General features: G+C 37.3%; 1 protein-coding gene across 3 annotated transcripts in view; it reads left to right on the forward strand.

Annotated features, from left to right (window-relative positions):
- EXD1 (exonuclease 3'-5' domain containing 1) overlaps window positions 1–15,937 on the forward strand; it is a 28,066-nt gene extending 12,129 nt beyond the window's left edge. For all 3 annotated transcript variants that reach the window (XM_033108200.1, XM_033108199.1, XM_033108198.1), the window contains 7 exons: window positions 1,348–1,406; window positions 4,045–4,131; window positions 7,891–7,995; window positions 8,078–8,158; window positions 10,006–10,149; window positions 10,837–11,028; window positions 14,702–15,937. In XM_033108200.1, coding sequence (XP_032964091.1) covers window positions 1,348–1,406; window positions 4,045–4,131; window positions 7,891–7,995; window positions 8,078–8,158; window positions 10,006–10,149; window positions 10,837–11,028; window positions 14,702–15,328 — 1,295 coding nt within the window. In that variant the 3' untranslated portion in view covers window positions 15,329–15,937. The remainder of the gene's footprint in view (window positions 1–1,347; window positions 1,407–4,044; window positions 4,132–7,890; window positions 7,996–8,077; window positions 8,159–10,005; window positions 10,150–10,836; window positions 11,029–14,701) is intronic.
- Window positions 15,938–17,377: the final 1,440 nt, after the last annotated feature.

Genomic DNA, 17,377 nt, shown 5'->3' on the forward strand with positions numbered 1-17,377 from the left:
GCTTGTTAATTGCTACAAAAAAAAAAAGCCTGCTAGAATTTTTATTGGGGATTGCATTGAGTTGATAGATCAGTTTGGGGAATATTGGCATCGTAACCATTTTGAGTATTCCAATCCATTAACCCAATATTCTCTCTCCGTTTCTGTAGATCTTTTATTTATCAGCAATATTGTGTAGTTCTCAGCGTATGTCTTCCACATCTTTTGCCATATTTATCCCAAAGTATTTCATATTTTTATACTATTGTAAATGGTATATTTTTTAAAAACTTCTATTTCCCAGTGGAGAGAGTTGAGCAGAAAAATAACCTAATCTGACTTCTGTTTTAACAGGATCACTCTGGATGTTGTATAGGTACTGAAAGGAGGGCCAGGGTAAAAGCATGAATATCCATTGGGAGGCTATTGAAATAGTTGTAAGATGAGTGGGTGAGGTGGGGCTTGGACCCTAGTGGTGGCAATATGGTTAGATAAGAAGTAGTCAAATTCTGGATGCGTGTTGTGATGGAGCATACACGATGTATTGACAGATTAGATGTGGGTGTGAAAGAAAGAGGAATCAAGGATGACTTCAGGGGTTTGAACCTGAGCAGCCTGAAGTATGGAGTTGCTTTTAAACTGAGATGGGAAAGACTATGGGTGGAAAAGGTTTGGGGAGTTGATTAGTTTCGTATAGGTCAACCTAAGTTTGAATGTAAGCATAAAGATGAGGAGAGAGGTCTAAGATGGAGCTATAAATTCAAGAGTTAGGCTATAGATGATATTTAAAGCCTTGAGACCAAATGAGCTAGATCACTAAGAGAGTGAGTATGGATAGAAAAGAGAAAAAGTTACATGGACTGTGTCCTGTGCCACTCCCAAGTGTCAGAGGTTGGGAGATGAAGAACTATATGTTATGCTATATCTGTAATGTTTTAAATTGTATAATTAAAAAAATAATTAACTTTCAGGACCCAGAGAATTTTAAAAGTGTGGACATTGGCCCATCTCCAGTACTAATTCATTTTAAACTTATTTTTTTTCCTATGAACATGCTTTTAAAAAGTGTATGTCTTGAGATATTCAAGACAAACCTATGAGGAGGAAAACATTACTAGATTATCGCAGGAAATGAGTCAATCATCCAATTCATAAGATTATCATTGGTGGGGCTTTTGTTTCTTCTCGGTTGACAGACAGGATACTAATAGTGTTTTCTGTGTGTGGGCTGATGCAGGTGATAATGAAATAACATCAGACATTTGAGTTGTAATAGTGCAGGAGTTTATGAATATGGCTAAAATTCCTGGGAAGGCTCTTCTATTGCCAAGAACAACAACTAGATCTAATACCCTCATTCTCCTGCAGAGGAAGAGGAGGTGACATACACAGTCATTGATCAGTTCCAGCAGAAGTTTGGTGCTGCTGTAAGTATTGCCCCCAATCAGCCCCAGTATTGTCCGCCTATTGGTGTCATCTCTACGTCTCACAAATTTCTCTCTCCTTATGAGATCATTGATGTTTTCCCTAATAATTGAACAAAATATTTGATGCCTATTCTGTGCCAGGCATTGTTCTGAAGTCTGGGGTAAAACAATACTCAAGACAAAGTTCCAGTCCTCAAGGAGCTATCATTTTAATGCAAGAAAACAAACGCATAATTGTATATCAGCTGGTGACAAGTGCTATGATGAAAAATAAAGTGTGGTATGGTGAATCAAGTGACAGGGAGTTCCTATTTTATATAGAGGAGACAGAGAAAAACCTCTGTGAAGAGGTGACTATAACACAGATCTGAAAGAAGTAAGGGAGCTAGACATGTGGCTATCCAGGTAAAGAACTTAAAGAAGGTGTAATTGGGAAGTGCAAAGGACCTGGGGCCGAAGCACACTTGGCCGTGTGAAGGAGCAGCAGGGAGGTCAGTGTGACAAGACCACACGGAAGAAGAGAGATAGGAAATGAAAGGGGACGGGACAAATCAGGGAGGGTGTTTAGACATTATAAGGATTTTGAATTTGACTTGAGTGAGATGGACAGCCATTGACACTTTTAGAGGAGAGTTAGAAATTCTTATATTTTTAAAAAGATCATTCTAGATGCTCTATTTAGGCAATTTCTCTATAATCATTTATTAATATGAGACCTGGCAGTATTAATTATTCAGCCTGGGGTACAGTTCACAGGTGGACTTCAGAGGAATCAGTAGGCTTTCTGTTTGGACGTAAGCTTATGCTCATGGGTGCATTTTTAAAGGGAGAGTTAGCTTTCAACAGATTCTTTTTTTAAAAAACTGTGTTTTTGAGATATAATTCACATGCCATAAAATTTACCAGTTTAAGATGTACAGTTCTCTGGCTTTTAGCTTAGTCACAGAGTTATATATCCATCACCACCATGAATTTTTGAACATTTTCAGTACCATCCAAAGAAACCCCCTACTCCTTCACCATCACCGCTAACCTCTCCTCAGTCCCCCAGCCCCTGGCCACCACTAAACTATTTTCTGCATCTATGGATTTGCCTAGGACATTTCATATAAATGGGATCATGCAATATGTAGTCATTTGTGACTGGCCTTTTTACTTAACATAAACATTTTCAAGGTTCATCTATATTAGTATTTCACTTATTTTTGTTGCCAAGTATTCCTTGGTATGGATATACCACATTTCATTTATCCTTTCACCATTTGATGGACATTTGGGTTATTTCTACTTTTTGGCTATTATGCATACCGCTGCTATGAACGTTCATGTACAAGTTTTTGTGTGGGCATATGTTTTCATCTCTCTTGGATAGATACCTGGGAGTAGAATTGCTAGGTCATATAGTAATTCTATATTTAACTTTTTGAGGATTGGTCATACTGTTTTCCAAAGCTGCTGTACCGTTTTCCATTCCCACCAGCAGGATACAAGGGTTTCAGTTTTACCACATTCTTACCAACACGTGTTGTTATCTGTCATTTTGATTATAGCCATCCTAGTGTTGTAAAACGGTATCTCATTGTGGTTTTGATATGCATTTCCCTGATAGCTAATAATGTTGAGCATCTTTTCATGTGCTTATTGGTTATTTGTATATCTTCTTCAGAGCGGTGTCTATTCTTTTGCCCTTTTTAAAATTAAGTTATAAGAATTCTTTATATATCAACAGATTCTTTAAAGGGTCCATGACGACAACAAGAAAAAAACAGGATAAGAACTTTTGCTTTGGAAATTCAAAGAGGTAGTTGGAAATTCTTATCACTAGGGAAATACAGCTTTTGTTCCCAGTTCTGCAGCCTTCTTGTTAACTGAGGGTGGAAGTGAAATTCAGTTCCCGTTTTCCATCAGTGATTAAACATACCCAGAATGTAGACCACTTTATGCTCTCTGAAGGAAGATATTGTGTTACTGTCACTCATATTCTTGAGTAATTTACCTACTTGTAAAATGGGGAGAATCTTGTATCATACGGATATTTTCATAGATTAAGGATCTTGGAATTATATAATGTTTTGAAATTGGATAAGATTATAGATAATCAAAGGACCAGTATGTATTCCGGGGATATCATTGTTTCAGTTTCGAGTAACTTAATGAATCCAAGACTTTAAGAGACCTGTTGAGTCCTTATTTCTCTGATTCTGAACAGTAGATGCTGTGAGACTCCACTACTTTGTGAGTTCCCTTCAGGTACGGTAAATTGCCCTGTGTTCGGGAGCTGTTCTTTGCATGAGGAATCAGGTCATAAAGACTTGAAATCTTTTGATGTAGCATCAGTGGTGACAAAAGCTACTTGAGTTTTCAACTCTTCTTAGCATTTGGGACGTGAATGATTTATTTTTATTTTCCAGTTGTAGAATAATTTTACAAAAACAAAAAAGAGGATCAGAAGTGTTCAGTGTGATGTGTGTGTCTGTGTGTGAGAAGCAGACTGTTGTTTTGGATTAGTCAGATGCTATGAGTTTAAAAAATAGGATCCACTTTGTGTATTACTATCCATTTTACTTGTGCTATTCATGATGTCATAATTACATAGTTAATTCCCTGGAGAATTTTATTTTCTTCCTTTTCTTACCAGATGCTCCACATCAAGAAACAGAGTGTCCTGAGTGTGGCAGCAGAAGGAGCTAATGTGTGTCGTCATGGGAAACTATGTTGGCTTCAGGTAAAAGATAGGTTTTTGAAAACATTTTTGTAGATTCACTGTTTAAGTTTATTTTAATTGTCCTCTTTATGTCACCCCAGTGTTACTGTCCTATAACTTGTTTGGAATGCTTTCACTCTCTTAGAACTCAGTTTGTTTTTTTCAAAAGAAAAGAGCTTCTGTCTCTTTATAGATTCACTGTTATAATCATCATTACTGTCTCACAGTCTCTACTTGAGATCTTTCCCAGCTCTGTTCTATCTCGTTAGATACATGAAGAGTTTCTCGTCTTTCCTTTTGGTTGGTAGAATTCCACAGCAGAGTTCTGCCACATCATTTTTATTTTCCTGGACCTGGAAGATGTCAGGTGTGGGTTCCCATTGTGTCAAAAGACGTGGCTGTTTCATCTACTATATAGAAACCAGCAGAGAGAATCAAGGAAAGTGAAGACACAAAGGAATATGTTCCAAACAAAAGAACAAGATAAAACCTCAGGAAAAAAAACACCTTAATGAAACAGATAAGTAATTTACCTGATAAAGAGTTCAAAGCAATGGTCATACAGAGGCTCACTGAACAGGGGAGAAGAATGGATGAACACAGTAAGAACTTTAACAAAGAGATGGATAATATAAGAAAGTACCAAATAGAAGTCACAGGGCTGAAGAAAACAGTAACTAAAATGAAAACTATACTACAGGTGGGGTTCAATAGCAGACAAGATGAAGCAAAAGAAAGAATCAATCAACTCAAAGACAAGGCAGTGAAACTCAACCCAAGAGAACAGCAAAAAGAAAACAAAATGAAAAAAAAAAAAGTGAAGAGCGCTTAATGGTCTTATGGGAGTTCACAGCCTACACTCCTTGAAAACAGCTCTGTAGGCCACAAAATGTGTGCCAAACCTGAAGCCTGCCCCTCAGGCTGAAGTTCCAAGACAAGTATCAAGACCTTCTTAACAGAAAAACCAGGAAGTGTGTCCCAGTTTACTGTCTGCAGCTCTGTGGGTGGTAGCCTGCCAAGAATTGTCTCTAGGGTTGCCACAATCCCATGGGGACCCAGGAATGCAAGCCATCACCCTCTAGCCACCAGAGGCAGGTGATCAAGGGGCACCCCCTGGGCAGAAGCCACAAAAACTGGGTCACCAGACACACAAAATACAGAGACACCTACTTTTAACGTGTTGAAATGTTTCTATTTCCTCTTTTCTAGTAACATGCTTATTGTTCTCTCTTTATTCATCAGTTTTACAAATTATCTATTCACTTTTATTGTCATAAATAAAGATTTTGCTCCCTTAGAGCGCCCATGCCTCCCTGGATCCTCCCAATTTAGTTATATACCAATTTTTGGTTAAGACAAGATTCAGGCTGTATGTGATTATAACTGTACCTATTGTTCCCTGCTGAGCCAAATAAGATTGTTTCTTTTCTTGCACAACTTGTTTTTCATAGAATTGATAATTGCCTCATTTTAGTAGCTTTGTTTTCTCTGCACCTGTGACTAAGCCTTCCCATACCTTCCCCTCAGTGTAGTTTTTCCACACGCTTACCACTGTCCTGCTAAACTGCGTTGCAGTTTTTGTCTTGAAACCATCTTCCCTGGAGCCTTCTACCCTCCTGTTCCAATCAGGCTGTTGTTCTCAAGGCTGCACGCTGCGAGGGAAGAGGTCTCGAGGCTCACAAGTCAGTGTGCGGACTGTCATTTTCCAGTCCATGACCTAAGCCTCCTCTATGTCTTATATTCCCAACACTAGAGCCTCTCTGGTTGGATTTATCCAGGGAATACGTCTTCTGTCCTCTGTGGGAGTGGAGGGGAATGGGTGCAGATAACGTAGAGGCTTCCTTCTCCTCCAGTCCCCTAACCCCATTTCCAGTTCCTCATTTTTCTTAGTGTCTGGCACATTTAATTCCTTAACCCTTATTTATTGATTTTATTTAATTTTGTTTGTTTCTTTGTTCTGTTTTGTTTTCCCTAATCTCTTTCCTTTCTGTCAGCATTTCCCACTGATTTTCTTTAAATTAGTTAAATATTTAATCTTCATCTGTGGCCAGATATTTTCAGATATAATAATATGTCTTAAGATGAAGGTAGCAGATATTTGTTGAGAGTCATAAAATTGTTATATCCTTTGGCCCACTTCTTAGGGCCACTTCTAGAAATTTATCCTAAATAATTCAAAATATGAAGACAAAAATATGTGAGAACCTATTTGTCTTTGAATAGCATCCTTTGTAATGGTGAAAAATCAGAAACCACTTACATAGTTCATAATAGGAAATGTTCTAGTACATTTCATAACTCTTAAGTGGCTGCCAAAAAATTGATGACAGGTGCAATATAGAAAAATGTTTGGAAGTTTATGAATGGAAAAAGCAGGATATAGATTTGAATGCATATTATTAAAGCCATGTACATTTTTTGCATATCAAAAACTGGAAGGAGTATTGTGTGGCATGCCTTGATTCGCTGAAGAAGAGTGTATTAGCCATCCATGTGCATGGCTCTTTCTAGTTGTTGCACGTAGCACGTATAGTGGTGAATCGGACATAATCTGTCCCCTCATAGAGCTTACAGTATAGCAGACAATTACTTTCTAAACGTTTAGTGTCTGTTCAATTTTTTTTTTTTTTTAAAGATTTTATTGGGGAAGGGGAACAGGACCTTATTGGGGAACAGTGTGTACTTCCAGGCCTTTTTTCCAAGTCAAGTTGTTGTCCTTTCAATCTTAGTTGTGGAGGGTGCCACTCAGCTTCAAGTTGTTGTCCTTTCAGTCTTAATTGTGGAGGGCGCAGCTCAGCTCCAGGTCCAGTTGCCATTGCTAGTTGCAGGGGGCACAGCCCACCATCCCTTGTGGGACTCGAGGAATTGAACCGGCAACCTTGTGGTTGAGAGCGCACTGGCCCATGTGGGAATCGAACCGGCAGCCTTCAGAGTTAGGAGCATGGAGCTCTAACCGCCTGAGCCACTGGGCCAGCCCTGTTCAATTTTTATAACTAAAGAAATGGGGGGAAAGAGCAGGGATTGACTATTTTAGGTGTCAGATTCCAGTAAACATCACGAAGGGTCTGAGAATGTGCCAGGTAGACCCTGTCATTCTAGCTGTAGCAATTGTTAGCTCCTGAAATGACAAAGATGGCATCAGATTTCAGGTGGCTGACCCCCTAGCCCCATTTGGATCTTTTTTTCTTTTTGCCTTCCACCGTCTGACTCAGTAGATTATCCAGCTGTACTGCCTTTGTGACTTTTATGATCAGAAATAATCTAGAATTCTTATAATTGTACGAAGTTGATCTATAAAGCAGTAGTTTACATCCTACCATTTGTGCCCCTGTATTTGTTGCCTGTTTTATATTGCTAGTGGGTAGGGATCTTCTCTTATGAGTAATTTTATATAGTACCTAACACAATCATTATGGAACTCAGAAAAATAAAATAGCATTTTGTGTTATTAACAATGAAATGCTGTTCATTCCCCTTAAACCTGTAATTCCTGGGGTATTACAATGTCATAAGTAAGACTGGTAAAACATTAAAGTTGGGACTGTAAAAAGTGAAAGGCTAAATCACCAGCTTGTCTGTTTCTTTCCTTTTGAAAATCACAATGATAGTGTCTTTTTTTTTAAGATTAATGCAAACCCATTTTCCCTAAGAATCACTGAGTGCCTATTGTTTACTTTGAAAGTGAGAATGCTAAATATTTTATCACATGTTCTTTCTTGATCCTCAGATCCCCTTTCCTAGTTCTTGTCCTATAACGTGTGTCTGGATGGTCTATTGTAGGTGGCCACAAATAGTCGAGTTTATTTATTTGATATTTTCCTTCTGGGAAGTCGTGCTTTCAACAATGGACTTCAGATGGTATTAGAAGACAAAAGAATTTTGAAGGTGAGTGTGGAAACTGATTCCTCTTGTAGTAAAATTAGCAACCATGTTCTGATGACTCTGTCTCTATCTTCTGGTTCCTTAGGTTATCCATGATTGTCGTTGGCTTTCTGATTGTCTCTCTCATCAGTATGGAATTTTGCTGAACAATATCTTCGACACACAGGTACATGCAGGGAAACACTGGATTCAGTCCAGTGCACAGCTCCTGTAGAAAACGGGCTTCATCTGATGAGTGGTAGAAAGTCTTTTTGTGTGTGTGCCCCATTCCTGCCCACTTCTCACGTAAGATGTTTGTACAATATGTGAGAACATTTGGTAAACTGTAAAAGCACTTCAAAAAGGTACTCAAAAGTACTTAGGATTTTGTCCCCTCATTTTGCTCCAGAGTTTGTCAAATAAGAAGCAAGCTCCATACTGTATAACATTCAGAAACTTGAACAATTTGGGGGTAATTCAGAAGCGTGACATGGGACACTAATATGAGGTGACTAATCACATCTCTGCCCTTGGCACATATGTATCAGTCAAGGTTAGTGGCTAGTTGGCATCTAGCTCAGGGATGTATGTTGTCCTAGATATGCCCCCAAAGCCTATTATGGCCCCAAGTAGCCTGAAGATATATGGTTTTTCTCTTCTCTAGAGGACCCTAGAGATCTGTAGACTTCACCAGCTCTTAGAGTTGATTTGGCTGTGAAAGCAGTAAAACCGCTAGTTCTCACTATGTTTTCTTAGGGTTCTTCTTGGTTTATGCCAGTGAAAGGGAGATCTTGTATATATAAGCCTAAAGCCTTTGGAGAGGGATTAAAATAATGAGTTGGCCAATTATTTTTGAATAGAAATTCCTAAAAGTTCAATTTCATGTTATTATTTGTAGTTCAAGTTGCTCTTTATGTGTCTGCTCTTAATGAACTTTATGCCACTTCTCTTGTTTACATGCCCCTTTGGGCCTTCTTTCGGGATCTTTCACTGTGTAGAGATGGCTTCTGTGCTTACTCCAAAGTGTAAGAGAATTGCTCCTTATTCCCTTGAGGCCATCAGGCTCCTTGATTAGACCTCATATGTATTGTGTAATGAAGACATTGGCATATCTTTCCATATTTTTCTTTTCAGATTTTCACAGTGCAAGAAGCAGGAATTGAGAGTTTTTCCAATTTGTTTTCCTTTACTACGGTGTATTAGTTTCCTGGAACAAATCACCACAAATTTAGTGGCTTAAAACAACATAAATTTACTCTCCTATAGATCTAGAAATCCGAAGTCTGAAATCATTTTTACTGAGCTGAAATCAGGGTGTCAGCAGGGCTCATTTCTTCTGGAGACTCTGCAGGGAGAGTCTGTTTGCTTGCTTTCATCAACCTGTATTCTTTGGCTTGTGCTTCTTTCATCTTCCAAGTGCTTAACTCCAATCTCTGCTGCCATCATCATATCACCTTCTCCTCTGACTGGAGTAAAATCTCCCTTTGCCTCCCTCTTATAAGAACACTTGTGATTACATTTAGGGCCTACCCTCATAATTCATGATAATCTTCCCATCGCAAGATCCTTAATATAATCACAGCTGCTAAGTCCATTTTGACATTAAAATAACATTCATAGGTTCCAGGAATTAGGTGGTGGCTATCTTTGGAGGCCATTATGTAGCCTTCTACACACACATAATTATTCCAATTCTTAAGAAAAATAATTTTTGAATTTTATCTTCCTTTCTCCATTCCCCAGACACCAAAGAGTAATAAATAACAATAAGGCAGGCAAATTAAAGAAGTGGAAAAGAAAGTAGACAGGGACACATTAAAGTTGGGTGATCCTTTTTCTTTTTCCTTGTTTTCCCCCTAATTTTTCAGAATAAGTTGACTGAACAACTTTAAGTTTTCTGATGGCATTGTCTGTCATGTGGCTCCTTGGGAAAAATGGTATTTAAAGACACTTTTCTAAATACATTTCTGCCAGGAGATAAATTGCTGTATGTATTCTACAGACTGGTCTGTTTGTCTTTTTTTAATGCTACAGGTGGCAGATGTCCTTCAATTTTCCATGGAAACAGGTGGATTTCTTCCAAACTGCGTCAGCACTTTACAGGAAAGTTTAATAAGACACCTTAAAGTAGCCCCTAAATATCTCTCCTTTCTGGAAGAGAGACAACAGCTGATTCATGTGAGTATTAAAGGATAGCCCATAAGGTATTAATTTTTTTAAAGTGCTTTCTGAGTGGGACGACCAGCATAATCCATAGAGAAATGATAGCAGCCATATAAGCTTATGCGCATTTCCAAAATCTTAGTTGTTCAGAATGGGAACAGTTTGCGGTCTCAAGTGGATAAGAGCCAAGATCCAGATTTGTTGTTTATCAATTAAAAAGCATTCTGAAATAAATTTTTAAGTTGGGACAAGGAGGGATTGTGTTGAGAATTTGAACTAAGGTGATGGAGCAAAAATTATCCCAATTATTTCTCCCAAAGTAAGGTAGATTTTCTTTATCTCCTGATAGTCTTGCATGCAAATTTGGGTCATGACTATATTGACTACAATTTTGGCCAGATAAGCAAGTTTGCTGCCTCCAGTTTTAAATGAGAAGTCCTGATATTTCTCTCTCTTTTTCTCTCTCTCTCCCTGTGCCCTGAATATTTCCCCTGACACACACACACACACACACACACACACACACAGTATACCCACACAAAGTGTGTGCGTTCTCAGAAGGCTAGCCAAAGTGTGAAAGTAGAAGGTAATAATTGAAGAAATGGCAGTAATAGTATTTTAAGTAAAGCAACACTTAAATAAACAGTTATTATCTTTAAGGTTTTGCTTACTATTCAGAGAAAATTGTTCTGGTGTTTCTAGGAAAATCCAGAAGTGTGGTTCACACGACCTCTTTCACCCTCCTTACTAAAAATTTTGGCCCTGGAAGCCACCTACCTGCTACCCCTTCGCCTGGTCCTCCTGGATGAGATGATGTCTGACCTAACCACCCTGGTGGACGGGTACCTCAACGCCTACCGAGAAGGGTCTGCAGACCGGCTGGGAGGCATAGAGGTAGGTGCAGCCCTTTGGGGCTGTGTCTTGAGAACTTCCACTTTTGCCTTATTCCTCTTGGAGAGCACAATGATACCCACTCTTCACAGCTGCAGCAAATTTCATGAGGCTGACTCTGCGATAAATATTCTTGAAGGGATTAGAGTTTGGGCTTAATCCATCTCCTTGAGCTCTTTTTCACAATATTAAATTATGTTTCCAATAAATATTTCTGTCAAGAATGAGTAAATTTAAGATTTCATTAGTTAACCTTTTCTTAAAGATTATTTTAAATTAAAACATAGCTAACCTATATTTATATTAGTTTCAGGTGTACATCATAGTTATTCAACGGTACCCACCTAGTTCTATACAGTGCTACTTACTGCATTATTGGTGTTATGCCCCATGCTAAAGAAGTGATCACCATAATAAGTCCAGCAAGCATCTGACACTCATTAGTTACTTTTATAAAACCAGCATATTATAAGAAAATGACACCCACGAGTTGGGAATTGATGCCCTAAGGCCAAATCTGACCCATGGCCAATTTTTGTACAGCTCACTAGCTAAGAATGGTTTTTTACAATTTTAAAAAACAGTAAGAAGGAGGAGACGGAGAAGGAGGAAAAAGTATACAGCAGAGACAGTTTGAGGCTCACAAAATATTTACTAAAATATTTACTATTTGGTTCCTTACATAAAAAGTTTGCAGGCTGCCGGTATAAACCATTCTCACTTCAGAATACTGATGCAGAATCCTAAATAAAATACTAGCATTTTTGGTACGAACCGCACTTAGATATATTATACTTTTCTTTTAATGTGTCACTGGATTCTAGTTGCAAACATAGTTCAATGTTAGGAAATTCTCCATCTTACTGGAGCCAAGAAAGTCTTATGATTACCTCCTAAATGCTGAAAAAAAGTATTTTATAACTTTTTGTATTTTGTTCTCACTGTTTAACAAAAAAAGAACAACGTAAAAATCCTTGCATACCTTGTTCAATTAAAGAATTTTAATATTTTTTATCATTGTAAAACCCAGGACAATTTTATAACTTTTTTGCTCTCACTGTTTAATGTTGGAAAAAATTAAATTTTTCTGTTTACATTAGTGATTAAAGTTGGAATAGATACTTTAACATGAGAAAACATGTATCTCAAGTAAGAAGACTACATAATATTTTATTGGGAACACTAAAAGCATTCCCATTAAAATCAAGAGAAAAATTTTAAATGGTGACTATCACCATTACTTTAATATTTTTGAAGCTATTAGCCAATGGAATTCTTTTTGAAGATGAATTATAAAAATTGAACAGGAGGAATCAGAATTATGACATTCCTATGGTACAACTAAAAACTGAAGAGAATCAACTGAAAAAGACAACCACAAACAAAAAGACAATTTAGTAAAATGGGTACACATATAACATAAAAATTAATAGCTTTCCTATACCCATATACACAGCTGGAAAATATAATGCAAGACATCAATTTATAATTCCTTGTTTCCCCAAAATTTACAGCAAAAATTAGTATAAGACCCACTCTTATATTATGTCATTTATATTATATAACACTAGGTCTTATAGTAAAATAAGACCAAGTCTTACATTAATTTTTGCTCCAAAAGACTCATTAGAGCTGATTGTCCAGCTAGGTCTTATTTTCGGGGAAGCACGGTTGTAGCGAAAAGATTACTTAGAAATAAGTCTAACAAAAAATGTGGAATATAGAGATGAAGAAAACATTAAAATATTACTGAATGACATAAAAGAGAACTTGAATGGGAACACTATGTATTTTTAGCTATCAAAATTAATTTTTGAATTTAGCTCTATTCCAAGAAAAATATTAACACCAGTATTATTTTGGCAAACTGTGATTATAGAGTTTATAGAGATCAATAAACATAAATAAGTCCTGTCAACTATTAAAACATATTATAAATCTACACTAAATAAAACAGTTTGTGACTGGTGTAGTGTAGGCAGATCAGTGGAACAGAGTAGAGAACTCAGAAATAGATCCAATATATATCTGCCAGTACGGTTGTGATAAAGTAGAATTTCCCATCAAGGAGAAAAAGATAATTATTAAGGAAAAGGCCTTAGACAGTTGACTGACTATTGTAAAGGAGGAGAAGCACAGGTGCTGCTAGATTGCTATCTCTTTCATTACACCAAAACAACCCCTATGAATCAAGTATTTATGTAAAAAGTGGAATCATAAAATTATTGGATAAAACAGAATTAAAAGAAAATGATCTCACAGTAGGGAATGCTTTTCACCTCCCCAACTTTACTGAGGAATAATTGACAAAATTAATTGTATATATTGAAAGGTACATCTTGTTGGTACATATGCATTTGTGGAATGATTACCAAGATCAAGATAATTAATACATCCTTCACCTCACAGTTATGCGTAACTTTTTTTGTGTGTGGTGAGAATGCTTAAGACCTACTCTCAGCAACTTTCAAGTATACAGTATCAAATTATTAACTATAGTAACCATGCTGTACATTATATCCTCAGAACTTATTCTTATAACTGAAAGTTTGTACCTTTTGACTTACATCTTACCATTTCCCTCTTTCTCCAACTTCTGATAATCACCACTCTGTTCTGTTTCTATAAAATCAGCTTTTTTAAAAAGACTCCACACATAAGTGGTATCATATAGTATCTGTCTTTCTATGTCTGGCTTATTTCACTTAGCATGCCCTCCAAGTTTACTGTGTTATCACAAATAATTTCCTTATTTTTATGGCTGAAAATAATATTCCACATCTTCTTAATCCATTCAGCCCTTGATGGACACTTACATTGTTTCCATATATTGACTATCGTGACTAATGCAATGTAAATGGAAGTGCCTATATCTCTTTAAGAAGTGATTTCATTTCCTTTGGATTTGGTAGTTCTATTTTTAATTTCTTTGAGGAAATGCCATAGTGTTTTCCATAATAGCTGTACCAATTTATATCCCACCAACACTGCATAAGAGTTCCCTTTACTTCACATCTTTGCCAATACTTGTTATCTCGTCTTTTTGATAATAGCCACCCTGACAGTTCTGAGGTGATATCTCATTGTGGTTTTGATTAGCATCTGCCTGATGATTAGTGTTGTCCAGCATCTTTTCATCTATTGGCCATTTGAATGTCTTCTTTAGAAAAATGTCTATTTAAGTCCTTTGCTTATTTTTTTAATTGGATTATGTATTTGCTCTATCGCTATTGACTTGTATGAGGAAATTATTTTCTACGCAACACAAAGATACTTAGAACTCTTAAAGGATTAATAAATTTGGCTTTAATATTTTTGTATGGTGAAAATACTGTGTACAAAATCAAAAGGCAAGCAACCTAGGAAAAATTGTCTCATGTAACAAAGAGGACATTTTCTTAATGTATTTATTATTGTTGTATTTATGTAACCACAGTTGAAAAGGGAGACTTACTTTTTACTGTATAATCGGTACACACACACACTATACACACAAAACTAGATTCAAAGTATTTACTTGAAAAATAGGACTACTGTAATTGCAGACACTAGAGGGTGCTATGAGAACACATTTGAATAGCATCTCGCTTGCCAAATACTATATAGCAGAAGTGATTTTAAGGAGCATATTCAGAAGTTTAGTTATAGTAGACTTGTGTTCATTTTCTTTTCTTAGCCTTCATGCATGGAGCTTCCAGGGGAACTGCTTCAACTCAAGGACTTCCAGAAGCAGCGCAGAGAGAGAGCTGTAAAAGAATACAGGATGAATGCAAAGGGACTCCTACTAAGGACAGAGTTACGTTCAAAGAAATCAGTGACAGAGACAGCAGGGAAAGAGGGAAAAGTAAGAGGTTTCTTCCTTTGTGAAAAATCTAGGCTAAGTAAAGCTCCGAGTTGTACATCTCATGGGGATGTAAATTTTCTGAAAGAACAAGCTAAGAGTAAACAAACTACAAATCCTCCACAGTTACCTCCCATAATGGAAGGAGCCAATTCGGATTCCAGTAATAAAGTCATTTGCCCTGAGTCTGAAGGGTCGGAGGACCCGAAAATAAATAAAAAAGGACACCTTCAGATACCCAAAAAGGAGTTTCAGACAAGTTTGTCTTTGAAAGAGGAGATAGAAAAGTTACTGATGGTGGAAAACAAGGAAGATTTAAAATGCACCCAACAAGATGTTTCAGTGTCTCCTTCCCTTTCTCAGGAAACCAGAGTGTCTCCGAGTGACAACTTTCATCCTTTTAGAAAGTCTGTGCTTTCTACACTTCCTCCCTGTCCAGCCTTAGAGAAGATTCCTGGATAAATCCGTGTTCATTTCTACCTTAGAGATTGGCAATTTGTTGTTGAGGCCACAGAGGTGGTTCATTTCCCCTGCCATCAGGGCCTCAGTGCTTAACTTCTCATGTTGTAAATTTATGCCTCAGTCATGAGCTTCGGGGAAAATTGCATCCTCTTGCTTAAATTCCTGGAATTTGATTAAGATGGGAATGAATAAGTTAAATAATAGACGAAGTAAATTTTCTGATTAGGTCACTGGGTAGAAATGTTCCTAGTGGCCAGAGTGAATTATTTCTCATAATTTGGATTTAAAGGATTTAAAGAAGGGAAAAACTTTGGTCTCAGTATCTGAAAGAATCTATACTTTTAAAAGTTGGTTGTGTTTTGGTTTGAAGGGGTTTGGTAAAACTCTTAGTCATAAGTTTAAAAATAATCGGTACCTGACAACTTTATTAATACTCTTTTGCTTTTTAAAATATTAACTTTAGTTTGTCAGTTATACTTCAATAAAGCTGAAAAATATTAACTTTGTTGTTGAATGTTTTGTCTGATGTCATAGACAAACAGTAGTTAATGTTACTATACGAATCAGTCTCCCGGTTTTAATTTTTTTAGTCCATTTACTTTTAGAAGATTTTGGCCATTTTTCTAGCAAAGCAAGGACTACTTTTTAGTATGTCTACTATGTAAACTTGAAGTTTGATTCCACTCTATTTGCCTGGAGTTGGTGTACTTTCTTAGGGTCAGAAGAAGGCAGCTTGTACTGAGCCTTTTTTTATTTTAAATACTTTCAAGTTTCTCACCTTCTTTTGTGTACAATAACCAAGAAACCTGTTTTGGCATTAGGTTTTCTCTTTCCTTAATTCGGTCAGGGTAGGAATAAATTGGAGTATGTCTGGATTTCTGCGTTTAGAGTTTTTAAATCTGTCATTTGACTTTTACGGGACTCTATTACTGATCGCACTGAGAGGAAACACAGGGACACTCTATGGTTAGGAACATCCTCGTCTGACCAGCTGATTCTATTGTGAGCTGCACTGGAAGGAGAGCTGTGCGCTTCCAAACCCCAGAGCCCAGATCCAGTCTAAGGTTAAGATGATGATGACAGGCCCAAGAGCAGATGGCTCAGCCCTGCATTTGCTGCATCTCACTTTGCCCAGAGTTTAGAAGGTCACTTGGGGCCAGGGTGGTTTCTGGTTCATCTTGGGTGAATGCATCTTCAGGTTGAGCCCAGAATGTGGTTAATCTAAGTTTACTCTGGTAAGATCATGAATTCCTGTAAAATTCCTGGCATTGATTTAGCTTTATGGAACCATGCAGTTACCCCACACAACATATATACGTACGGGCTACAGAGAAAAATGTAATATTCTTCGTATTTAAAGAGAGGATTCTTCTTCCATTTTGTACATTTTGTGTACTTAAAAAGAACAACAGGACTGCATTGGACCTTCGCTGTGCCATTAAATGTGATAGCCACTAGCCATAAGTGGTTATTTAAATTTAAAATTAAATTAAGAAAATTAAATAAAATTTAAAATTCAGTTCCTCAGTTGCACTTACCACATTTCCAGGCCTCAATAGTCCCACGTGTCTAGCGGCTACCAAGTTGAACATCGCAGATATAAAACATTTCCGTCGTTTCAGGAAGTTCTCTTGGGCAGTGTTGTTTGAGAAGTGCTTGGACTCCCGGAATTAGAGCCTTTGGGTTTCATTACAGTATTTTGTCAGGGAAACACACATAGTCCTGGCACTGCATTTGTTTTTCACGTCCTCATCTAGCCTGCAATGCCTACCTAAATTCCATGTTCAGTCAGATCCGGCCATGAAGTTCTGTACTTGGTTAGACAGAGTGTAAAACAATCCCTGGGTTGTTCAAGGCCTGTTGCTAGTGCCGTGTGCCATTACTCACATTTCTGGTCTAAAATTTGCCCAGAATTTTGGGAAATGCTGGATTCTTGTCCCAACCCATTGTTGAGTTCTTTACTTACTCTGTATTTTTCTAGTTGAGAGCTCATAATACAAGAGTGCCTGCTTTCCCAAACTCTTGGGGTTTTGCTTCAGCCTACACTAA

Source organism: Rhinolophus ferrumequinum, chromosome 6, assembly GCF_004115265.2.
Source record: "Rhinolophus ferrumequinum isolate MPI-CBG mRhiFer1 chromosome 6, mRhiFer1_v1.p, whole genome shotgun sequence".
In the NCBI taxonomy this organism is placed as follows: Eukaryota; Metazoa; Chordata; class Mammalia; order Chiroptera; family Rhinolophidae; genus Rhinolophus; species Rhinolophus ferrumequinum.